Below are 25986 nucleotides of genomic sequence, written 5' to 3' on the forward strand. Positions count from 1 at the left end.
TAGTTTACACTATAGCTACAGTACTGTATATTTCTACTGTAGTTTACACTATAGCTACAGTACTGTATATTATTTCTACTGTAGTTTACACTATAGCTACAGTACTGTATATTTCTACTGTAGTTTACACTATAGCTACAGTACTGTATATTTCTACTGTAGTTTACACTATAGCTACAGTACTGTATAGTATATTTCTACTGTAGTTTACACTATAGCTACAGTACTATATAATATATTTCTACTGTAGTTTACACTATAGCTACAATACTGTATAGTATATTTCTACTGTAGTTTACACTAGCTACAGTACTGTATAGTATATTTCTACTGTAGTTTACACTATAGCTACAGTACTGTATATTTCTACTGTAGTTTACACTATAGCTACAGTACTGTATATTTCTACTGTAGTTTACACTATAGCTACAGTACTGTATATTTCTACTGTAGTTTACACTATAGCTACAGTACTGTATATTTCTACTGTAGTTTACACTATAGCTACAGTACTGTATAGTATATTTCTACTGTAGTTTACACTATAGCTACAGTACTGTATATTTCTACTGTAGTTTACACTATAGCTACAGTACTATATAGTATATTTCTACTGTAGTTTACACTATAGCTACAGTACTATATAGTATATTTCTACTGTAGTTTACACTATAGCTACAGTACTGTATATTTCTACTGTAGTTTACACTATAGCTACAGTACTGTATATTTCTACTGTAGTTTACACTATAGCTACAGTACTGTATATTTCTACTGTAGTTTACACTATAGCTACAGTACTGTATATTTCTACTGTAGTTTACACTATAGCTACAGTACTGTATATTTCTACTGTAGTTTACACTATAGCTACAGTACTATATAGTATATTTCTACTGTAGTTTACACTATAGCTACAGTACTGTATATTTCTACTGTAGTTTACACTATAGCTACAGTACTGTATATTTCTACTGTAGTTTACACTATAGCTACAGTACTGTATATTTCTACTGTAGTTTACACTATAGCTACAGTACTGTATATTTCTACTGTATTTACACTTTCTACTGTAGTTTACACTATAGCTACAGTACTGTATATTTCTACTGTAGTTTACACTATAGCTACAGTACTGTATATTTCTACTGTAGTTTACACTATAGCTACAGTACTATATAGTATATTTCTACTGTAGTTTACACTATAGCTACAGTACTGTATATTTCTACTGTAGTTTACACTATAGCTACAGTACTGTATATTTCTACTGTAGTTTACACTATAGCTACAGTACTGTATATTTCTACTGTAGTTTACACTATAGCTACAGTACTGTATATTTCTACTGTAGTTTACACTATAGCTACAGTACTGTATATTTCTACTGTAGTTTACACTATAGCTACAGTACTATATAGTATATTTCTACTGTAGTTTTACACTATAGCTACAGTACTGTATATTTCTATTTCTACTGTAGTTTACACTATAGCTACAGTACTGTATAGTATATTTCTACTGTAGTTTACACTATAGCTACAATACTGTATAGTATATTTCTACTGTAGTTTACACTATAGCTACAGTACTATATAGTATATTTCCACTGTAGTTTACACTATAGCTACAGTACTGTATATTTCTACTGTAGTTTACACCATAGCTACAGTACTATATATTTTTCTACTGTAGTTTACACTATAGCTACAGTACTGTATATTTCTACTGTAGTTTACACTATAGCTACAGTACTGTATATTTCTACTGTAGTTTACACTATAGCTACAGTACTGTATATTTCTACTGTAGTTTACACTATAGCTACAGTACTATATAGTATATTTCTACTGTAGTTTACACTATAGCTACAGTACTGTATATTTCTACTGTAGTTTACACTATAGCTACAGTACTGTATATTTCTACTGTAGTTTACACTATAGCTACAGTACTGTATAGTATATTTCTACTGTAGTTTACACTATAGCTACAGTACTGTATATTTTTCTACTGTAGTTTACACTATAGCTACAGTACTGTATATTTCTACTGTAGTTTACACTATAGCTACAGTACTGTATATTTCTACTGTAGTTTACACTATAGCTACAGTACTGTATATTTATACTGTAGTTTACACTATATCTACAGTACTGTATATTTCTACTGTAGTTTACACTATAGCTACAGTACTGTATATTTTCTACTGTAGTTTACACTATAGCTACAGTACTGTATATTTCTACTGTAGTTTACACTATAGCTACAGTACTGTATAGTATATTTCTACTGTAGTTTACACTATAGCTACAGTACTATATAGTATATTTCTACTGTAGTTTACACTATAGCTACAGTACTGTATATTTCTACTGTAGTTTACACTATAGCTACAGTACTGTATATTTTTCTACTGTAGTTTACACTATAGCTACAGTACTGTATATTTCTACTGTAGTTTACACTATAGCTACAGTACTGTATATTTCTACTGTAGTTTACACTATAGCTACAGTACTGTATATTTCTACTGTAGTTTACACTATAGCTACAGTACTGTATATTTCTACTGTAGTTTACACTATAGCTACAGTACTGTATATTTCTACTGTAGTTTACACTATAGCTACAGTACTGTATATTTCTACTGTAGTTTACACTATAGCTACAGTACTGTATATTTCTACTGTAGTTTACACTATAGCTACAGTACTGTATATTTCTACTGTAGTTTACACTATAGCTACAGTACTGTATAGTATATTTCTACTGTAGTTTACACTATAGCTACAGTACTGTATATTTCTACTGTAGTTTACACTATAGCTACAGTACTGTATATTTCTACTGTAGTTTACACTATAGCTACAGTACTGTATATTTCTACTGTAGTTTACACTATAGCTACAGTACTGTATATTTCTACTGTAGTTTACACTATAGCTACAGTACTGTATATTTATACTGTAGTTTACACTATAGCTACAGTACTGTATATTTCTACTATATTTTACACTATAGCTACAGTACTGTATATTTCTACTGTAGTTTACACGATAGCTACAGTACTGTATATTTCTACTGTAGTTTACACTATAGCTACAGTACTATATAGTATATTTCTACTGTAGTTTACACTATCGCTACAATACTGTATAGTATATTTCTACTGTAGTTTACACTAGCTACAGTACTGTATAGTATATTTATACTGTAGTTTACACTATAGCTACAGTACTGTATATTTCTACTATAGTTTACACTATAGCTACAGTACTGTATATTTCTACTGTAGTTTACACTATAGCTACAGTACTGTATATTTCTACTGTAGTTTACACTATATCTACAGTACTGTATATTTCTACTGTAGTTTACACTATATCTACAGTACTGTATATTTCTACTGTAGTTTACACTATAGCTACAGTACTGTATATTTTTCTACTGTAGTTTACACTATAGCTACAGTACTGTATATTTTTCTACTGTAGTTTACACTATAGCTACAGTACTATATAGTATATTTCTACTGTAGTTTACACTATAGCTACAGTACTATATATTTCTACTGTAGTTTACACTATAGCTACAGTACTGTATATTTCTACTGTAGTTTACACTATAGCTACAGTACTGTATATGTCTACTGTAGTTTACACTATAGCTACAGTACTATATAGTATATTTCTACTGTAGTTTACATTATAGCTACAGTACTGTATATTTCTACTGTAGTTTACACTATAGCTACAGTACTGTATATTTCTACTGTAGATTACACTATAGCTACAGTACTGTATATTTCTACTGTAGTTTACACTATAGCTACAGTACTATATAGTATATTTCTACTGTATTTTACACTATAGCTACAGTACTGTATATTTCTACTGTAGTTTACACTATAGCTACAGTACTATATAGTATATTTCTACTGTAGTTTACACTATAGCTACAATACTGTATAGTATATTTCTACTGTATTTTACACTAGCTACAGTACTGTATAGTATATTTATACTGTAGTTTACACTATAGCTACAGTACTGTATATTTCTACTGTAGTTTACACTATAGCTACAGTACTGTATATTTATACTGTAGTTTACACTATAGCTACAGTACTGTATATTTCTACTGTAGTTTACACTATAGCTACAGTACTGTATAGTATATTTCTACTGTAGTTTACACTATAGCTACAGTACTGTATATTTCTACTGTAGTTTACACCATAGCTACAGTACTATATAGTATATTTCTACTGTAGTTTACACTATAGCTACAGTACTGTATATTTCTACTGTAGTTTACACCATAGCTACAGTACTATATAGTATATTTCTACTGTAGTTTACACTATAGCTACAGTACTATATAGTATATTTCTACTGTAGTTTACACTATAGCTACAGTACTGTATATTTCTACTGTAGTTTACACTATAGCTACAGTACTATATACTATATTTCTACTGTAGTTTACACTATAGCTACAGTACTGTATATTTCTACTGTAGTTTACACTATAGCTACAGTACTGTATATTTCTACTGTAGTTTACACTATAGCTACAGTACTGTATATTTCTACTGTAGTTTACACTATAGCTACAGTACTGTATATTTCTACTGTAGTTTACACTATAGCTACAGTACTGTATAATTCTACTGTAGTTTACACTGTAGCTAATGTTCTATATTTTGTTGTGTTTTCATGTTCTGAGAATAAGACAATTCTATTAATATTCTGCCTTATAATAATGCATGACTGCGTCAGACACCGTTTTTGACCGTTCCAAAGATTTCATTTCCTGACGTTGTTCTTGAAGATGCTGTTAAACTATCTGCACCCCCCCCACACACACAGGTCTTCAACGGGAAGCTGCACAAAGCCAAAGTGACCCATGCTGAATTCAACCCTCGCTGCGATTGGTTAATGGCGACAGCGTCCGTTGACCACACGGTGAAGCTATGGGACCTGAGGAACATCAAGGACAAGGACACTTACCTCCACGAGATGGTTCATGACAAAGCTGTTAACTCAGGTACTATATAGAGTGCTGTGGTAGCTCTCTCCTATCCTACATTCAGGGGTGTTTTCATCTTGACCACTGTGTTGTCGAGGTGGCAGGTAGCCTAGTGGTTATAGTGTAGAGGTGGCAGGTAGCCTAGTGGTTAGAGTGTAGAGGCGGCAGGTAGCCTAGTGGTTAGAGTGTAGAGGTGGCAGGTAGCCTAGTGGTTAGAGTGTAGAGGTGGCAGGTAGCCTAGTGGTTAGAGTGTAGATGTGGCAGGTAGCCTAGTGGTTAGAGTGTAGAGGCGGCAGGTAGCCTAGTGGTTAGAGTGTTGAGGTGGCAGGTAGCCTAGTGGTTAGAGTGTAGAGGCGGCAGGTAGCCTAGTGGTTAGAGTGTAGAGGAGGCAGGTAGTCTAGTGGTTAGAGTGTAGAGGTGGCAGGTAGCCTAGTGGTTAGAGTGTAGAGGTGGCAGGTAGCCTAGTGTTTTAAAAAAATATATATTTCACCTTTATTTAACCAGGTAGGCTAGTTGAGAACAAGTTCTCATTTGCAACTGCGACCTGGCCAAGATAAAGCATAGCAGTGTGAACAGACAACACAGAGTTACACATGGAGTAAACAATTAACAAGTCAATAACACAGTAGAGAAAAAAAAGGGGGGGGTCTATATACAATGTGTGCAAAAGGCATGAGGAGGTAGGCGAATAATTACAATTTTGCAGAATAACACTGGAGTGATAAATGATCAGATGGTCATGTACAGGTAGAGATATTGGTGTGCAAAAGAGCAGAAGAGTAAATAAATAAAAACAGTATGGGGAAGAGGTAGGTGAAAATGGGTGGGCTATTTACCAATAGACTATGTACAGCTGCAGCGATCGGTTAGCTGCTCAGATAGCTGATGTTTGAAGTTGGTGAGGGAGATAAAAGTTAGAGTGTAGAGGTGGCAGGTAGCCTAGTGGTTAGAGTGTAGAGGTGGCAGGTAGCCTAGTGGTTAGAGTGTAGAGGTGGCAGGTAGCCTAGTGGTTAGAGTGTAGAGGTGGCAGGTAGTCTAGTGGTTAGAGTGTAGAGGTGGCAGGTAGCCTAGTGGTTAGAGTGTAGAGGAGGCAGGTAGCCTAGTGGTTAGAGTGTAGAGGTGGAAGGTAGCCTAGTGGTTAGAGTGTAGAGGTGGCAGGTAGCCTAGTGGTTAGAGTATAGAGGTGGCAGGTAGCCTAGTGGTTAGAGTGTAGAGGTGGCAGGTAGCCTAGTGGTTAGAGTGTAGAGGTGGCAGGTAGCCTAGTGGTTAGAGTGTAGAGGTGGCAGGTAGCCTAGTGGTTAGAGTGTAGAGGTGGCAGGTAGCCTAGTGGTTAGAGTGTAGAGGTGGCAGGTGGCAGGTAGACTAGTGGTTAGAGTTTTGGACTAGTAACCGAAAGGTTGCAAGATCGAATCCCTGAGCTGACAAGGTGAAAATCTGTCGTTCTGCCCCTGAACAAGGCAGTTAACCCACTGTAACCCGGTAGGCCGTCATTGTAAATAAGAATTTGTTCTTAACTGACTTGCCGAGTTAAATAAAGGTTAAATAAATAAAAAACATTAAAAAAGCCACTTAAAGTATAAATCCTAGTCCTGAGATGAGATTGTCTGGCGTCCCATTGTGACATAGCTCCACGGTTCTGAGATGAGATTGTGACATAGCTCCACGGTTCTGAGGTGAGATTGTCTGGCGTCCCATTGTGACATAACTCCGCGGTTCTGAGGTGAGATTGTCTGGCGTCCCATTGTGACATAACTCCGCGGTTCTGAGGTGAGATTGTCTGGCGTCCCATTGTGACATAGCTCCGCGGTTCTGAGGTGAGATTGTCTGGCGTCCCATTGTGACATAACTCCGCGGTTCTGAGGTGAGATTGTCTGGCGTCCCATTGTGACATAGCTCCGCGGGTCTGCTGTCCCATTGTGACATAGCTCCGCGGTTCTGAGGTGAGATTGTGACATAGCTCCGCGGTTCTGAGGTGAGATTGTCTGCCGTCCCATTGTGACATAGCTCCGCGGTTCTGAGACCACCGTCCAACGTGGTTCCGGTCCTCGTCCTCTATTCATTTGAATGTGTTGACAGGTGGAGAAATAGCTTGAGAGCCGTGCAGAGAATTGCAGAAGTATGAAAGCCAACGGTTCAATTCTAGAACACTGTTGTGTGTACGAGTATACGTTTTGGACCAAGGTCAACGCTTTACAGTTAACCTCTCTCGGGCATCATCGCTAGCGTCCCACATCGACAACAGCCAGTGAAAGTGCAGGGCGCCAAATTCAAAACAACAGCTAGGTGAGACGTTGTGTCTTCAGATCGCTAGGTGAGACGACCTCACGTCACAGTCGCAGTGTCTTCAGATCGCTAGGCGACACAACCTCACGTCGCAGTGTCTTCAGATCGCTAGGTGAGACAACCTCACGTCGCAGTGTCTTCAGATCGCTAGGTGAGACAACCTCACGTCACAGTGTCTTCAGATCGCTAGGTGAGATAACCTCACGTCACAGTCGTAGTGTCTTCAGATCGCTAGGTGAGACGACCTCACGTCACAGTGTCTTCAGATCGCTAGGTGAGACAACCTCACGTCACAGTGTCTTCAGATCGCTAGGTGAGACGACCTCACGTCACAGTCGTAGTGTCTTCAGATCGCTAGGTGAGACGACCTCACGTCACAGTGTCTTCAGATCGCTAGGTGAGACAACCTCACGTCACAGTGTCTTCAGATCGCTAAGTGAGACGACCTCACGTCACAGTCGTAGTGTCTTCAGATCGCTAGGTGAGACGACCTAACGTCACAGTGTCTTCAGATCGCTAGGTGAGACAACCTCACGTCACAGTCGTAGTATCTTGATAACATCTTCCACCACGTTCATCAGAAAGATACATGCTTTTTAAGAACATGTAACCCTTACGGATTCTCTTGCTTTCTCTCCCGCCCTCTCTCCCTCTCTCTCTCTCTCTCTCTCTCTCTGTCTCTCTCTCCCTCTGTGTCTCTCTCTCCCTCTCTCTCTCTCTCTCTCTCTCTCTCTCTCTCTCTCTCTCTCTCTCTCCTCTCTCTCTCTCCCTCTCCTCTCTCTCTCTCCCCCCTCATGCTGTTATTCCCTCCCCCCAGCCTACTTTAATCCAGTGGACTGCTCCAAGCTCCTGACCACGGACCAGTATGACCAGATCAGGGTGTACTCCTCTTCTGATTGGTCAACTCCTCAGCAGATTATCCAGCACCCACACAGACAGTTTCAGCACCTCACACCAATCAAGGTGAGGAATGTGATTAGGGGGTGGGTTTATGTGTGTGTCTCTCTCTCTCATTGGCTCAAAAGCTTCACCTTCAATCTTTGTTTGTGTCTCCAGGCCACGTGGCACCCTCTGTACGACCTGATGGTGGTTGGACGGTACCCTGACGAGAGGGTGTGTCCAGGTGCCCTGAGGACCATCGATATCTATGATGCCAACACAGGAGAGCTGGCATGCCAACTACTGGACCCCAACGCCCCTGGCATCATATCTGTGAGTACACATTCTAAATTTAGCCTTAGTTTAATGTCAGTGTTAGCTTGTAGCCTTAGTTTAATGTCAGTGTTAGCCTGTAGCCTTAGTTTAATGTCAGTGTTAGCCTGTAGCCTTAGTTTAATGTCAGTGTTAGCTTGTAGCCTTAGTTTAATGTCAGTGTTAGCCTGTAGCCTTAGTTTAATGTCAGTGTTAGCTTGTAGCCTTAGTTTAATGTCATGTTAGCTTGTAGCCTTAGTTTAATGTCATGTTAGCTTGTAGCCTTAGTTTAATGTCAGTGTTAGCCTGTAGCCTTAGTTTAACGTCAGTGTTAGCTTGTAGGCTTAGTTTAATGTTAGCCTGTAGCCTTAGTTTAATGTCAGTGTTAGCTTGTAGCCTTAGTTTAATGTCAGTGTTAGCTTGTAGCCTTAGTTTAATGTTAGTGTTAGCCTGTAGCCTTAGTTTAATGTCAGTGTTAGCTTGTAGCCTTAGTTTAATGTCATGTTAGCTTGTAGCCTTAGTTTAATGTAATGTTAGCTTGTAGCCTTAGTTTAATGTCATGTTAGCTTGTAGCTTAGTTTAATGTCAGTGTTAGCCTGTAGCCTTAGTTTAATGTCAGTGTTAGCCTGTAGCCTTAGTTTAACATCAGTGTTAGCCTGTAGCCTTAGTTTAACATCAGTGTTAGCCTGTAGCCTTAGTTTAATGTCAGTGTTAGCCTGTAGCCTTAGTTTAACATCAGTGTTAGCCTGTAGCCTTAGTTTAACATCAGTGTTAGCCTGTAGCCTTAGTTTAACATCAGTGTTAGCCTGTAGCCTTAGTTTAACATCAGTGTTAGCCTGTAGCCTTAGTTTAACATCAGTGTTAGCCTGTAGCCTTAGTTTAATGTCAGCGTTAGCCTGTAGCCTTAGTTTAATGTCAGCGTTAGCCTGTAGCCTTAGTTTAATGTCAGCGTTAGCCTGTAGCCTTTGGACTTTGATATGGAAAGTGATGAAGCTGTTTGTTACAAGTCTTCAATGATGTATTTGTGCTGCACTATTGTTCAAGCCATCATTGGGTCAAAAATAATGTCCATTTTTAAATCTCTGCACTGCTGCCTTTCCAGGTCAACAAGTTCAATCCAATGGGAGATGTTTTAGGATCTGGGATGGGTGAGTCTGTGTTATAAATACTGGACTATGTTTGTAATCTAGACTAACTCATCCACTAACTGTGTTTGTAATCTAGACTAACTCATCCACTAACTATGTTTGTAATCTAGACTAACTCATCCACTAACTATGTTTGTAATCTAGACTAACTAATCCACTAACTGTGTTTGTAATCTAGACTAACTAATCCACTAACTGTGTTTGTAATCTAGACTAACTAATCCACTAACTGTGTTTGTAATCTAGACTAACTAATCCACTAACTGTGTTTGTAATCTAGACTAACTAATCCACTAACTGTGTTTGTAATCTTGGCACCCAGGATCACATCAGATAAGAGACTAACTAATCCACTAACTATATTTGTAATCTAGACTAACTAATCCACTAACTATATAACTATGTTTGTAGCTGGAAATATTCTAAATTGTTTGATTCTTTTGCTAAAAATCAGTGTTCAATTTGGGAATAGGGAATAGGGCTCTGGTCTAAAGTAGTGCACTATATAGGGAATAGGGTGCCAGCCCTAGTCAAAAGTAGTGCACTATATAGGGAATAGGGCTCTGGTCTAAAGTAGTGCACTATATAGGGAATAGGGCTCTGGTCTAAAGTAGTGCACTATATAGGGAATAGGGTGCCAGCCCTAGTCAAAAGTAGTGCACTATATAGGGAATAGGGCTCTGGTCTAAAGTAGTGCACTATATAGGGAATAGGGCTCTGGTCTAAAGTAGTACCACTATATAGGGAATAGGGCTCTGGTCTAAAGTAGTACACTCTATAGGGAATAGGACTCTGGTCTAAAGTAGTACCACTATATAGGGAATAGGGCTCTGGTCTAAAGTAGTACCACTATATAGGGAATAGGGCTCTGGTCTAAAGTAGTACACTCTATAAGGAATAGGACTCTGGTCTAAAGTAGTACCACTATATAGGGAATGGGGCTCTGGTCTAAAGTAGTGCACTATATATAGGGAATAGGGTGCCAGCCCTGGTCTAAAGTAGTGCCCTATATAGGGAATAGGGTGCCAGCCCTAGTCAAAAGTAGTGCACTATATAGGGAATAGGGCTCTGGTCTAAAGTAGTGCACTATATAGGGAATAGGGCTCTGGTCTAAAGTAGTACACTCTATAGGGAATAGGACTCTGTTCTAAAGTAGTGCACTATATAGGGAATAGGGCTCTGGTCTAAAGTAGTGCACTATATAGGGAATAGGGCTCTGGTCTATAGTAGTGCACTATATAGGGAATAGGACTCTGGTCTAAAGTAGTGCACTATATAGGGAATAGGGCTCTGGTCTAAAGTAGTACCACTATATAGGGAATAGGGCTCTGGTCTAAAAGTAGTGCACTATATAGGGAATAGGGCTCTGGTCTAAAAGTAGTGCACTATATAGGGAATAGGGCTCTGGTCTAAAGTAGTACACTCTATAGGGAATAGGACTCTGGTCTGAAGTAGTGTACTATATAGGGAATAGAGCTCTGGTCTAAAGTAGTGCACTATATAGGGAATAGAGCTCTGGTCTAAAGTAGTGCACTATATATAGGGAATAGGGCTCTGGTTTAAAGTAGTGCACTATATAGGGAATAGGGCTCTGGTCTAAAGTAGTGCACTACATAGGGAATAGGGCTCCATTTGGGACAATAAGGCTTCTGTGTTCCAACCACAGGAGTGAACATCCTAGTGTGGAACAGAGAGGAGACATTGGCTGGTAAGCAGCAGAGAGGAGCGCTACAACAGGAAGCAGGAGTCCAGGTTGGCAGAGGTCGAGGCCAGCGGAGGAGAAGAGGGGAGACTCGGAGGGGGGGACGGGGGGGAGAGGATGAGGACGACATTGGGAAGCTGAAGAAGAAGCTGTCTTCGTCCTCGGGGACCAGAACCAGAACATCCAGGGACACAGAAGGGTCCAAATAAAGAGAGGTTTATTGTGTGTTTCCTTTATTTTGGTAGTTACCTGAATGTCATAGACAAGTAACTACCAAAATAAAGGAAACACCAACATACAGTGTTTTAACAGGGACACAGAAGGGTCCAAATAAATAATCAGGGAGAAAGAGAGAGGTTTATTGTGTGTTTCCTTTATTTTGGTAGTTACCCGACAATGACATAGACAAGTAACTACCAAAATAAAGGAAACACCAACATACAGCGTTTTAATAGGGTGTTGGACCACCACCAACCAACCAGAACAGATTCAATGCTCCTTGGTGTAGATTCTACAAGTGTCTGGAACTCTATTGGAGGGACGCGACACCATTCTTCCACCAGAAATTACATCATTTGGTGTTTTGTTGATGGTGGTGGGAAATCACTGTCTCAGGCGCTGCTTCAGAATCTCCCAAGAGTGTTCAATTGGGTTGACTGGTACACATCCTCTATGTTCCTCTGAGAGCCCTCTTTCAGTCACTGAGATCTGGTGACTGATACATCCTCTATGTTCCTCTGAGAGCCCTCTTTCAGTCACTGAGATCTGGTGACTGAGACACATCCTCTATGTTCCTATGAGAGCCCTCTTTCAGTCACTGAGATCTGGTGACTGAGATACATCCTCTATGTTCCTCTGAGAGCCCTCTTTCAGTCACTGCTTCTAGCCATAATGGGCAACTGGGCATATTTTTTTTTTTACCTGACCCTAAGCATGATGGGATGTTAATTTCTTAATTACCTCAGGAACCACACCTGTGTGGAAGCACCTACTTTGTATCATTTACTCAAGTGTTTATTTTATTTAGTCAGTTTCCTGTCTGCATTTGTAATCTGTTACCTTTGTCTTGTTGAAAATGTTCCCTTTGTTATAAACAGGGACAATCGTGACTTTGACTCAACACAACATCCACAGATGTTTCAAATATGTCTGACAACACATCTTGTGTTTCAGATGTTTTATATACCTCTGTTTCTGGTGTTTCAGATGTTTTATATACCTCTGTTTCTGGTGTTTCAGATGTTTTATATACCTCTGTTTAGTTAGTCTGTTACCTTAAACTGGTCCCTTAAACTGATGAATAGTTAGCCTGGTCCCTTAAACTGGTCCCTTAAACTGATGAATAGTTAGCCTGGTCCCTTAATCTGATGAATAGTTAGCCTGTTACCTTAAACTGGTCCCTTAAACTGATGAATAGTTAGCCTGGTCCCTTAATCTGATGAATAGTTAGCCTGTTACCTTAAACTGGTCCCTTAAACTGATGAATAGTTAGCCTGGTCCCTTAAACTGGTCCCTTAAACTGATGAATAGTTAGCCTGGTCCCTTAAACTGGTCCCTTAAACTGATGAATAGTTAGTCTGGTCCCTTAATCTGATGAATAGTTAGCCTGTTACCTTAAACTGGTCCCTTAATCTGATGAATAGTTAGCCTGTTACCTTAAACTGGTCCCTTAAACTGATGAATAGTTAGCCTGGTCCCTTAAACTGGTCCCTTAAACTGATGAATAGTTAGCCTGGTCCCTTAAACTGGTCCCTTAAACTGATGAATAGTTAGCCTGGTCCCTTAAACTGGTCCCTTAAACTGATGAATAGTTAGCCTGGTCCCTTAAACTGGTCCCTTAAACTGATGAATAGTTAGCCTGGTCCCTTAAACTGGTCCCTTAAACTGATGAATAGTTAGCCTGGTCCCTTAAACTGGTCCCTTAAACTGATGAATAGTTAGCCTGGTCCCTTAAACTGGTCCCTTAAACTGATGAATAGTTAGCCTGGTCCCTTAAACTGGTCCCTTAAACTGATGAATAGTTAGTCTGGTCCCTTAAACTGGTCCCTTAAACTGATGAATAGTTAGCCTGGTCCCTTAATAAACTGATGAATAGTTAGCCTGGTCCCTTAAACTGATGAATAGTTAGCCTGGTCCCTTAAACTGATGAATAGTTAGCCTGGTCCCTTAAACTGATGAATAGTTAGCCTGGTCCCTTAAACTGATGAATAGTTAGCCTGGTCCCTTAATAAACTGATGAATAGTTAGCCTGGTCCCTTAAACTGATGAATAGTTAGTCTGGTCCCTTAAACTGATGAATAGTTAGTCTGTTACCTTAAACTGGTCCCTTAAACTGATGAATAGTTAGTCTGGTCCCTTAATCTGATGAATAGTTAGTCTGTTACCTTAAACTGGTCCCTTAAACTGATGAATAGTTAGCCTGGTCCCTTAAACTGGTCCCTTAAACTGATGAATAGTTAGTCTGGTCCCTTAATCTGATGAATAGTTAGCCTGGTCCCTTAATCTGATGAATAGTTGGCCTGGTCCTTTAAACTGATGAATAGTTAGCCTGGTCCCGTAAACTGATGAATAGTTAGACTGGTCCCTTAAACTGGTCCCTTAAACTGATGAATAGTTAGCCTGGTCCCTTAAACTGGTCCCTTAAACTGATGAATAGTTAGCCTGGTACCTTAATAAACTGATGAATAGTTAGCCTGGTCCCTTAAACTGATGAATAGTTAGCTTGGTACCTTAAACTGATGAATAGTTAGCCTGGTCCCTTAAACTGATGAATAGTTAGCCTGGTACCTTAAACTGATGAATAGTTAGCCTGGTCCCTTAAACTGGTCCCTTAAACTGATGAATAGTTAGTCTGGTCCCTTAATCTGATGAATAGTTAGTCTGTTACCTTAAACTGGTCCCTTAAACTGATGAATAGTTAGCCTGGTACATTAATAAACTGATGAATAGTTAGCCTGGTCCCTTAAACTGGTCCCTTAAACTGATGAATAGTTAGCCTGGTCCCTTAAACTGGTCCCTTAAACTGATGAATAGTTAGCCTGGTACCTTAATAAACTGATGAATAGTTAGCCTGGTCCCTTAAACTGATGAATAGTTAGCCTGGTACCTTAAACTGATGAATAGTTAGCCTGGTCCCTTAAACTGATGAATAGTTAGCCTGGTACCTTAAACTGATGAATAGTTAGCCTGGTCCCTTAAACTGGTCCCTTAAACTGATGAATAGTTAGCCTGGTCCCTTAAACTGGTCCCTTAAACTGATGAATAGTTAGCCTGGTCCCTTAAACTGGTCCCTTAAACTGATGAATAGTTAGCCTGGTCCCTTAAACTGGTCCCTTAAACTGATGAATAGTTAGTCTGGTCCCTTAAACTGATGAATAGTTAGCCTGGTCCCTTAATAAACTGATGAATAGTTAGCCTGGTCCCTTAATAAACTGATGAATAGTTAGCCTGGTCCCTTAATAAACTGATGAATAGTTAGCCTGGTCCCTTAATAAACTGATGAATAGTTAGCCTGGTCCCTTAATAAACTGATGAATAGTTAGCCTGGTCCCTTAATAAACTGATGAATAGTTAGCCTGGTCCCTTAATAAACTGATGAATAGTTAGCCTGGTCCCTTAATAAACTGATGAATAGTTAGCCTGGTACCTTAAACTGATGAATAGTTAGCCTGGTACCTTAAACTGATGAATAGTTAGCCTGGTCCCTTAAACTGATGAATAGTTAGTCTGGTCCCTTAATCTGATGAATAGTTAGCCTGGTACCTTAAACTGATGAATAGTTAGCCTGGTCCCTTAAACTGATGAATAGTTAGTCTGGTCCCTTAATCTGATGAATAGTTAGCCTGGTACCTTAATAAACTGATGAATAGTTAGCCTGGTCCCTTAAACTGATGAATAGTTAGTCTGGTCCTTTAAACTGATGAATAGTTAGCCTGGTCCCTTAAACTGATGAATAGTTAGCCTGGTCCCTTAAACTGATGAATAGTTAGCCTGGTACCTTAATAAACTGATGAATAGTTAGCCTGGTCCCTTAAACTGATGAATAGTTAGCCTGGTCCCGTAAACTGATGAATAGTTAGCCTGGTACCTTAAACTGATGAATAGTTAGCCTGGTCCCTTAAACTGGTCCCTTAAACTGATGAATAGTTAGCCTGGTCCCTTAAACTGGTCCCTTAAACTGATGAATAGTTAGCCTGGTCCCTTAAACTGGTCCCTTAAACTGATGAATAGTTAGCCTGGTCCCTTAAACTGGTCCCTTAAACTGATGAATAGTTAGCCTGGTCCCTTAATAAACTGATGAATAGTTAGCCTGGTACCTTAAACTGATGAATAGTTAGCCTGGTCCCTTAAACTGATGAATAGTTAGTCTGGTCCCTTAAACTGATGAATAGTTAGCCTGGTACCTTAAACTGATGAATAGTTAGCCTGGTCCCTTAATAAACTGATGAATAGTTAGCCTGGTACCTTAAACTGATGAATAGTTAGCCTGGTACCTTAAACTGATGAATAGTTAGTCTGGTCCCTTAAACTGATGAATAGTTAGCCTGGTCCCTTAAACTGATGAATAGTTAGTCTGGTCCCTTAAACTGATGAATAGTTAGTCTGTTACCTTAAACTGGTCCCTTAAACTGATGAATAGTTAGTCTGGTCCCTTAATCTGATGAATAGTTAGTCTGTTACCTTAAACTGGTCCCTTAAACTGATGAATAGTTAGCCTGGTCCCTTAAACTGGTCCCTTAAACTGATGAATAGTTAGTCTGGTCCCTTAATCTGATGAATAGTTAGCCTGGTCCCTTAATCTGATGAATAGTTGGCCTGGTCCTTTAAACTGATGAATAGTTAGCCTGGTCCCTTAAACTGATGAATAGTTAGCCTGGTCCTTTAAACTGATGAATAGTTAGTCTGGTCCCTTAAACTGATGAATAGTTAGCCTGGTCCTTTAAACTGATGAATAGTTAGCCTGGTACCTTAATAAACTGATGAATAGTTAGCCTTGTCCCTTAAACTGATGAATAGTTAGCCTGGTCCCGTAAACTGATGAATAGTTAGACTGGTCCCTTAAACTGGTCCCTTAAACTGATGAATAGTTAGCCTGGTACCTTAATAAACTGATGAATAGTTAGTCTGGTCCCTTAAACTGATGAATAGTTAGCTTGGTACCTTAAACTGATGAATAGTTAGCCTGGTCCCTTAAACTGATGAATAGTTAGCCTGGTACCTTAAACTGATGAATAGTTAGCCTGGTCCCTTAAACTGGTCCCTTAAACTGATGAATAGTTAGTCTGGTCCCTTAATCTGATGAATAGTTAGTCTGTTACCTTAAACTGGTCCCTTAAACTGATGAATAGTTAGCCTGGTACATTAATAAACTGATGAATAGTTAGCCTGGTCCCTTAAACTGGTCCCTTAAACTGATGAATAGTTAGCCTGGTCCCTTAAACTGGTCCCTTAAACTGATGAATAGTTAGCCTGGTCCCTTAAACTGATGAATAGTTAGCCTGGTACCTTAAACTGATGAATAGTTAGCCTGGTCCCTTAAACTGGTCCCTTAAACTGATGAATAGTTAGCCTGGTCCCTTAAACTGATGAATAGTTAGCCTGGTACCTTAAACTGATGAATAGTTAGCCTGGTCCCTTAAACTGATGAAACTGATGAATAGTTAGCCTGGTCCCTTAAACTGGTCCCTTAAACTGATGAATAGTTAGCCTGGTCCCTTAAACTGGTCCCTTAAACTGATGAATAGTTAGCCTGGTCCCTTAAACTGGTCCCTTAAACTGATGAATAGTTAGCCTGGTCCCTTAAACTGGTCCCTTAAACTGATGAATAGTTAGTCTGGTCCCTTAAACTGATGAATAGTTAGCCTGGTCCCTTAATAAACTGATGAATAGTTAGCCTGGTCCCTTAATAAACTGATGAGTAGTTAGCCTGGTACCTTAAACTGATGAATAGTTAGCCTGGTACCTTAAACTGATGAATAGTTAGCCTGGTCCCTTAAACTGATGAATAGTTAGTCTGGTCCCTTAATCTGATGAATAGTTAGCCTGGTACCTTAAACTGATGAATAGTTAGCCTGGTCCCTTAAACTGATGAATAGTTAGTCTGGTCCCTTAATCTGATGAATAGTTAGCCTGGTACCTTAATAAACTGATGAATAGTTAGCCTGGTCCCTTAAACTGATGAATAGTTAGTCTGGTCCTTTAAACTGATGAATAGTTAGCCTGGTCCCTTAAACTGATGAATAGTTAGCCTGGTCCCTTAAACTGATGAATAGTTAGCCTGGTACCTTAATAAACTGATGAATAGTTAGCCTGGTCCCTTAAACTGATGAATAGTTAGCCTGGTCCCGTAAACTGATGAATAGTTAGCCTGGTACCTTAAACTGATGAATAGTTAGCCTGGTCCCTTAAACTGATGAATAGTTAGCCTGGTCCCTTAAACTGATGAATAGTTAGCCTGGTACCTTAATAAACTGATGAATAGTTAGCCTGGTCCCTTAAACTGATGAATAGTTAGCCTGGTACCTTAAACTGATGAATAGTTAGCCTGGTCCCTTAAACTGATGAATAGTTAGCCTGGTACCTTAAACTGATGAATAGTTAGCCTGGTCCCTTAAACTGGTCCCTTAAACTGATGAATAGTTAGTCTGGTCCCTTAAACTGGTCCCTTAAACTGATGAATAGTTAGCCTGGTACCTTAATAAACTGATGAATAGTTAGCCTGGTCCCTTAAACTGATGAATAGTTAGCCTGGTACCTTAAACTGATGAATAGTTAGCCTGGTCCCTTAAACTGATGAATAGTTAGCCTGGTACCTTAAACTGATGAATAGTTAGCCTGGTCCCTTAAACTGGTCCCTTAAACTGATGAATAGTTAGCCTGGTCCCTTAAACTGGTCCCTTAAACTGATGAATAGTTAGCCTGGTCCCTTAAACTGGTCCCTTAAACTGATGAATAGTTAGTCTGGTCCCTTAAACTGATGAATAGTTAGCCTGGTCCCTTAAACTGATGAATAGTTAGTCTGGTCCCTTAAACTGATGAATAGTTAGCCTGGTCCCTTAAACTGATGAATAGTTAGCCTGGTCCCTTAAACTGATGAATAGTTAGCCTGGTCCCGTAAACTGATGAATAGTTAGCCTGGTCCCTTAAACTGATGAATAGTTAGCCTGGTCCCTTAAACTGATGAATAGTTAGCCTGGTCCTTTAAACTGATGAATAGTTAGCCTGGTCCCTTAAACTGATGAATAGTTAGTCTGGTCCCTTAAACTGATGAATAGTTAGCCTGGTCCCTTAAACTGATGAATAGTTAGCCTGGTCCCTTAAACTGATGAATAGTTAGCCTGGTCCCTTAAACTGATGAATAGTTAGCCTGGTCCCTTAAACTGATGAATAGTTAGCCTGGTCCCGTAAACTGATGAATAGTTAGCCTGGTCCCTTAAACTGATGAATAGTTAGCCTGGTCCCTTAAACTGATGAATAGTTAGCCTGGTCCTTTAAACTGATGAATAGTTAGCCTGGTCCCTTAAACTGATGAATAGTTAGCCTGGTCCCTTAAACTGATGAATAGTTAGCCTGGTCCTTTAAACTGATGAATAGTTAGCCTGGTCCCTTAAACTGATGAATAGTTAGCCTGGTCCCGTAAACTGATGAATAGTTAGCCTGGTACCTTAAACTGATGAATAGTTAGCCTGGTCCCTTAAACTGATGAATAGTTAGCCTGGTCCCTTAAACTGATGAATAGATAGCCTGGTCCCGTAAACTGATGAATAGTTAGCCTGGTCCTTTAAACTGATGAATAGTTAGCCTGGTCCCGTAAACTGATGAATAGTTAGCCTGGTCCCTTAAACTGATGAATAGTTAGCCTGGTCCTTTAAACTGATGAATAGTTAGCCTGGTCCCTTAAACTGATGAAGAGTTAGCCTGGTCCCTTCAACTGATGAATAGTTAGCCTGGTCCCGTAAACTGGTCCCTTAAACTGATGAATAGTTAGCCTGGTCCCTTAAACTGATGAATAGTTAGCCTGGTCCCTTAAACTGATGAATAGTTAGCCTGGTCCCTTAAACTGATGAATAGTTAGCCTGGTCCCGTAAACTGGTCCCTTAAACTGATGAATAGTTAGCCTGGTCCCTTAAACTGATGAATAGTTAGCCTGGTACCTTAAACTGATGAATAGTTAGCCTGGTCCCTTAAACTGATGAATAGTTAGCCTGGTCCCTTAAACTGATGAATAGTTAGCCTGGTCCCTTAAACTGATGAATAGTTAGCCTGGTCCCTTAAACTGATGAATAGTTAGCCTGGTCCCTTAAACTGATGAATAGTTAGCCTGGTCCCGTAAACTGATGAATAGTTAGCCTGGTCCCGTAAACTGATGAATAGTTAGCCTGGTCCCTTAAACTGGTCCCTTAAACTGATGAATAGTTAGCCTGGTACCTTAAACTGATGAATAGTTAGCCTGGTCCCTTAAACTGATGAATAGTTAGCCTGGTCCCTTAAACTGATGAATAGTTAGTCTGGTCCCTTAAACTGATGAATAGTTAGCCTGGTCCCTTAAACTGATGAATAGTTAGCCTGGTCCCGTAAACTGATGAATAGTTAGCCTGGTCCCAGGTCAGTTTGTGCTGCCTTGCCAACTCCTTTCTTACCAACTGGTATTTTGCAATACAGCACAAACAGATCTGGGACCAGGCTAATGAACAGTCTGTATTCAAATCTAAGTAAATGTTGTGATGTCTTCCGGTCTACGCAGCTCGTTGACTGTAACATTAACGTTTCAGCACCTCTCCCCATTTCTTCTGGTCCTCCTCTCTCTCCTGGAGCTTGGCCTGGTGGGCAGAGTAGACTATGCCCAGGATGAGGCTCTCAAAGTGAGGTGCAGCCAGAGGGAGAGCCCCTCTCTGGTCCTCCAGGTCCCTCACCATCTGCTCCATGGAAGAGAGGGTCTTGGGGATGTTGTCGTTGATGCGAGCCAGGAAGGCCCGTCCCTGCCTCATAGATGCCATCTCCAGGTCCAGCAAGATGATGTTGTTGTCTTTGTCGATCTCTACTCCACCCAACAAGAACTGTACGGAGAGGAAAGAAACTAACGATCAGTGAAATATGGGTAGATAATATAATATGTATAAGACAGAAGTTTATGAGTGAGCTGATATGTGTTAGAAGGGAAAAACAAAGAGTTTGACAACATGCCCATTAAAGTGTAGCCTGGTCCCAGATCTGTTTGTGTTTTCTTTCTGACTTTGATGGTCATTGTCAGAAGGACATCCCAAACTGATCTGGGACCAGGCTAATAGATGTGTAACTCTAACCTCAAACATCAGGTTGGCATCACTGAGGGATTGGCCCTGGGTAGGAAGATCTCCATGTTCGGCACCAGACATCAGGTTGGCATCACTGAGGGATTGGCCCTGGGTAGGAAGATCTCCATGTTCGGCACCAGACATCAGGTTGGCATCACTGAGGGATTGGCCCTGGGTAGGAAGATCTCCATGTTCGGCACCAGACATCAGGTTGGCATCACTGAGGGATTGGCCCTGGGTAGGAAGGTCTCCATGTTCGGCACCAGACACGTCTGAGAGAGAAAACTGTTGTAACACTCAGGACTATTGCATGTGAACATTTGTATATGGATAAAGATTTTGAAACTGAACTTCCACTCAGAACCTGTTGTGGTTTTCTATCACATTATATAACATACTAGTTATGTAACTGTGGATATCTACTCAAGACGTGGCATTCAAGACACAGAATATTTAACATATCTAAAGACAATAACACTAACTATAAATGAGTCTTATAACTCACCATCTAGTAGATTCTGAAGCCATAGAGTCCCCAGAGGGACCCAGAGGAGGATTCCAAGTTGAGATGTTCTCACCTTTTCTCTTTTGTGAACGTATAACTCTGATTGGACGATGGTTTCTTTGCCTCGTGTCTCTCTGATTGGACGATGTTTCTTTGCCTCCTGTCTCTCTGATTGGACGATGGTTTCTTTGCCTCCTGTCTCTCTGATTGGACGATGGTTTCTTTGCCTCCTGTCTCTCTGATTGGACGATGGTTTCTTTGCCTCCTGTCTCCCTGATTGGACGATGGTTTCTTTGCCTCCTGTCTCTCTGATTGGAGGATGGTTTCTTTGCCTCCTGTCTCTCTGATTGGACGATGGTTTCTTTGCCTCCTGTCTCTCTGATTGGACGATGGTTTCTTTGCCTCCTGTCTCTCTGATTGGACGATGGTTTCTTTGCCTCCTGTCTCTCCTGCTTCTACTTGAAGTTCTTTATTTACACACTAAAAACCCCAGTCTGACAGCCAGTGAGTTAAAGGCTAGAAAACCATACATTCTTCAACCTAGGAAACAGGGCATCAGAGCCAGTTGGCTCATAGGTTTACAGCACAGTTACAGTTTACACTACCGTTCTTCAAACCTGGTCCTACTGGGTGTACAGAGCATCAGAGCCAGTCGGTGAAATAATTACAGAAGATGAATGTGCAAGATGGGCTATTTACAGATGGACTATGTACAGGTGCAATGATCTGTAAGCTGCTCTGATAGCTGATGCTTAAAGTTAGTGAGGGAGATACGAGTCTCCAGCTTCAGTGATTTAGTGACACCACCACAGATTCACTGGCAGCATCAGCTGAGCTGGGTCGTGTTGATAATGGGATATGATAAAGGGTGAGTCGGTCAAGGATCGATGCAGACAAGGTGGTAGATTGTACGACAAGCGACAGGTTTATTCAGAGTGAAGATATCTGGTACAGCGTATATACGGGCCCCTCTGTTAGCTCATCAGAGACTAGCAGAAAAAGAACCCTGCTAACAGTGAGTACAAGCTTCATATACAGAACAGAAAGTAGGTTGATTTCTAGGAGATCGGATCTTCGGATTGGATCAGGCTGGGGTGTAGTCATCCGGCATTGGCTCAGTTGTCTGTCCGTCATCGTAGAGTCCTGCCATGCCTGTTCTTGGTCGTCACACCATGTTCAGCTGAAGAGGAGATTTGGTGTGTGCGCTATCCTCAGTCACACAATGTTCGGCTGGGAGGGAGATTATGTGTGTGTGCTAGTTTGTCTCCAAGTTTAGGCTTTCTGCCAATGTGTGGGTGTCTTATCTGGGTGTCCTCGGCAGCTAGTGTGTACTGTATGTGCGTCGTCCCTGTCTTCTGGGGTCAGTGTGTAAGAGCGTATGCGTCCCTGTCCTGTCCTCGAGAGTCCGTGTGTAATGTGTGTGCGTCCCTATCTTGTCCTCGAGAGTCCGTGTGTAATGTGTGTGCGTCCCTATCTTGTCCTCGAGAGTCCGTGTGTAATGTGTGTGCGTCCCTATCTTGTCCTCGAGAGTCCGTGTGTAATGTGTGTGCGTCCCTATCTTGTCCTCGAGAGTCCGTGTGTAATGTGTGTGCGTCCCTATCTTCTGGGGAGTTGTGGCCGAACTGACGGCTAGCACCTGTGGCTAGGAGTATCCTGTTGTGACAGTGTTGTGGATGATTTAAGTGAGTGTGTGTGTGAGAGATATCCTGTATGGGGCCCAACATGTTTTACTATGAAAATACGTTGTCTCAGCTAAAGCAATGTAATGTCACCTACATAGGAATTAGCAGTCCCTTACAGTCATCACTAGTTGCTAGCTCATTTGTCCTATGTAGCTCGCTAGCTTGCTGTTGCTAGCTCATTTGTCCTATTTAGCTCGCTAGCTTGCTGTTGCTAGCTCATTTGTCCTATGTAGCTCGCTAGCTTGCTGTGGCTAGCTCATTTGTCCTATTTAGCTTGCTAGATTGCTGTTGCTAGCTCATTTGTCCTATTTAGCTCGCTAGCTTGCTGTTGATAGCTCATTTGTCCTATTTAGCTCGCTAGCTTGCTGTGGCTAGCTCATTTGTCCTATTTAGCTAGCTAGATTGCTGTTGCTAGCTCATTTGTCCTATTTAGCTCGCTAGCTTGCTGTTGCTAGCTCATTTGTCCTATTTAGCTCGTTAGCTTGCTGTGGCTAGCTCATTTGTCCTATTTAGCTAGCTAGATTGCTGTTGCTAGCTCATTTGTCCTATTTACCTCGCTAGCTTGCTATCTCATTTGTCCTGGGATATAAACATTGGTTTATATCAACAGAGAGAGAGAGAGAGAGAGAGAGAGAAAGAGAGAGAGAGAGAGAGAGAGAGAGAGAATACTTAAGTTCACACAGCACACCGGATAAGACAGGAGAAATACTCCAGATATATCAGACTGACCCGAGCCCCCCGACACATAAACTACTGCAGCATAAATACTGGAGGCTGAGACTGGAGGGGTCAGGAGGCACTGTGGCCCCGTCCGACGACACCCCCGGACAGGGCCAAACAGGTAGGATATAACACCACCCACTTTGCCAAAGCACCACCCCCTACACCACTAGAAGACATATCATTACATACAGTATAGAACACCATCTAGAAGACACATCATTACATACAGTATAGAACACCATCTAGAAGACAATCATTACATACAGATAGAACACCATATCATTACATACAGTATAGAACACCATCTAGAAGACAGAGACATATCATTACATACAGTATAGAACACCATCTAGAAGACATATCATTACATACAGTATAGAACACCATCTAGAAGACAGAGACATATCATTACATACAGTATAGAACACCATCTAGAAGACATATCATTACATACAGTATAGAACACCATCTAGAAGACATATCATTACATACAGTATAGAACACCATCTAGAAGACATATCATTACATACAGTATAGAACACCATCTAGTAAGACATATCATTACATACAGTATAGAACACCATCTAGTCATATACATACAGTATAGAACACCATCTAGAAGACATATCATTACATACAGTATAGAACACCATCTAGAAGACATATCATTACATACAGTATAGAACACCATCTAGAAGACATATCATTACATACAGTATAGAACACCATCTAGAAGACATATCATTACATACAGTATAGAACACCATCTAGAAGACAGAGACATATCATTACATACAGTATAGAACACCATCTAGAAGACATATCATTACATACAGTATAGAACACCATCTAGAAGACAGAGACATATCATTACATACAGTATAGAACACCATCTAGAAGACAGAGACATATCATTACATACAGTATAGAACACCATCTAGAAGACATATCATTACATACAGTATAGAACACCATCTAGAAGACATATCATTACATACAGTATAGAACACCATCTAGAAGACATATCATTACATACAGTATAGAACACCATCTAGACATATCATTACATACAGTATAGAACACCATCTAGAAGACATATCATTACATACAGTATAGAACACCATCTAGAAGACAGAGACATATCATTACATACAGTATAGAACACCATCTAGAAGACATATCATTACATACAGTATAGAACACCATCTAGAAGACAGAGACATATCATTACATACAGTATAGAACACCATCTAGAAGACATATCATTACATACAGTATAGAACACCATCTAGAAGACATATCATTACATACAGTATAGAACACCATCTAGAAGACATATCATTACATACAGTATAGAACACCATCTAGAAGAACATATCATTACATACAGTATAGAACACCATCTAGAAGACATATCATTACATTACAGTATAGAACACCATCTAGAAGACAGAGACATATCATTACATACAGTATAGAACACCATCTAGAAGACATATCATTACATACAGTATAGAACACCATCTAGAAGACATATCATTACATACAGTATAGAACACCATCTAGAAGACATATCATTACATACAGTATAGAACACCATCTAGAAGACATATCATTACATACAGTATAGAACACCATCTAGAAGACATATCATTACATACAGTATAGAACACCATCTAGAAGACAGAGACATATCATTACATACAGTATAGAACACCATCTAGAAGACATATCATTACATACAGTATAGAACACCATCTAGAACAGAGACATATCATTACATACAGTATAGAACACCATCTAGAAGACATATCATTACATACAGTATAGAACATCTAGAAGACAGAGACATATCATTACATACAGTATAGAACACCATCTAGAAGACATATCATTACATACAGTATAGAACACCATCTAGAAGACATATCATTACATACAGTATAGAACACCATCTAGAAGACATATCATTACATACAGTATAGAACACCATCTAGTAGACAGAGACATATCATTACATACAGTATAGAACACCATCTAGAATACATATCATTACATACAGTATAGAACACCATCTAGAAGACATATCATTACATACAGTATAGAACACCATCTAGAATACATATCATTACATACAGTATAGAACACCATCTAGTAGACAGAGACATATCATTACATACAGTATAGAACACCATCTAGAAGACATATCATTACATACAGTATAGAACACCATCTAGTAACACCATCTAGAGACATATCATTACATACAGTATAGAACACCATCTAGAATACATATCATTACATACAGTATAGAACACCATCTAGAAGACATATCATTACATACAGTATAGAACACCATCTAGAAGACATATCATTACATACAGTATAGAACACCATCTAGTAGACAGAGACATATCATTACATA

The 25986-nt window shown here is 39.9% G+C and overlaps 1 protein-coding gene and 1 long non-coding RNA gene across 4 annotated transcripts in view; both read left to right on the top strand.

Moving 5' to 3' along the window:
* ddb2 (damage-specific DNA binding protein 2) overlaps positions 1-25986 on the top strand; it is a 118104-nt gene that overhangs the window by 78310 nt on the left and 13808 nt on the right. For 2 of the 3 annotated variants that reach the window (XM_065002871.1, XM_065002872.1), the window contains exons 7-11: positions 4875-5052; positions 8135-8280; positions 8374-8529; positions 9611-9656; positions 11323-12467. In XM_065002871.1, the coding sequence (XP_064858943.1) occupies positions 4875-5052; positions 8135-8280; positions 8374-8529; positions 9611-9656; positions 11323-11567 (771 nt within the window). In that variant the 3' untranslated portion in view covers positions 11568-12467. Of the gene's footprint in view, positions 1-4874; positions 5053-8134; positions 8281-8373; positions 8530-9610; positions 9657-11322; positions 12468-25986 lie in introns of those variants that run through there. The other variant, XM_065002873.1, reaches the window with a different exon arrangement.
* LOC135561366 (uncharacterized) lies at positions 17121-21001 on the top strand. Its single transcript, XR_010459388.1, has 2 exons — positions 17121-20455; positions 20673-21001. It is a non-coding gene; the product is annotated as an uncharacterized LOC135561366 (long non-coding RNA).

The sequence above is a fragment of the Oncorhynchus nerka genome, linkage group LG17 (assembly GCF_034236695.1).
Source record: "Oncorhynchus nerka isolate Pitt River linkage group LG17, Oner_Uvic_2.0, whole genome shotgun sequence".
NCBI classification, from domain to species: Eukaryota; Metazoa; Chordata; class Actinopteri; order Salmoniformes; family Salmonidae; genus Oncorhynchus; species Oncorhynchus nerka.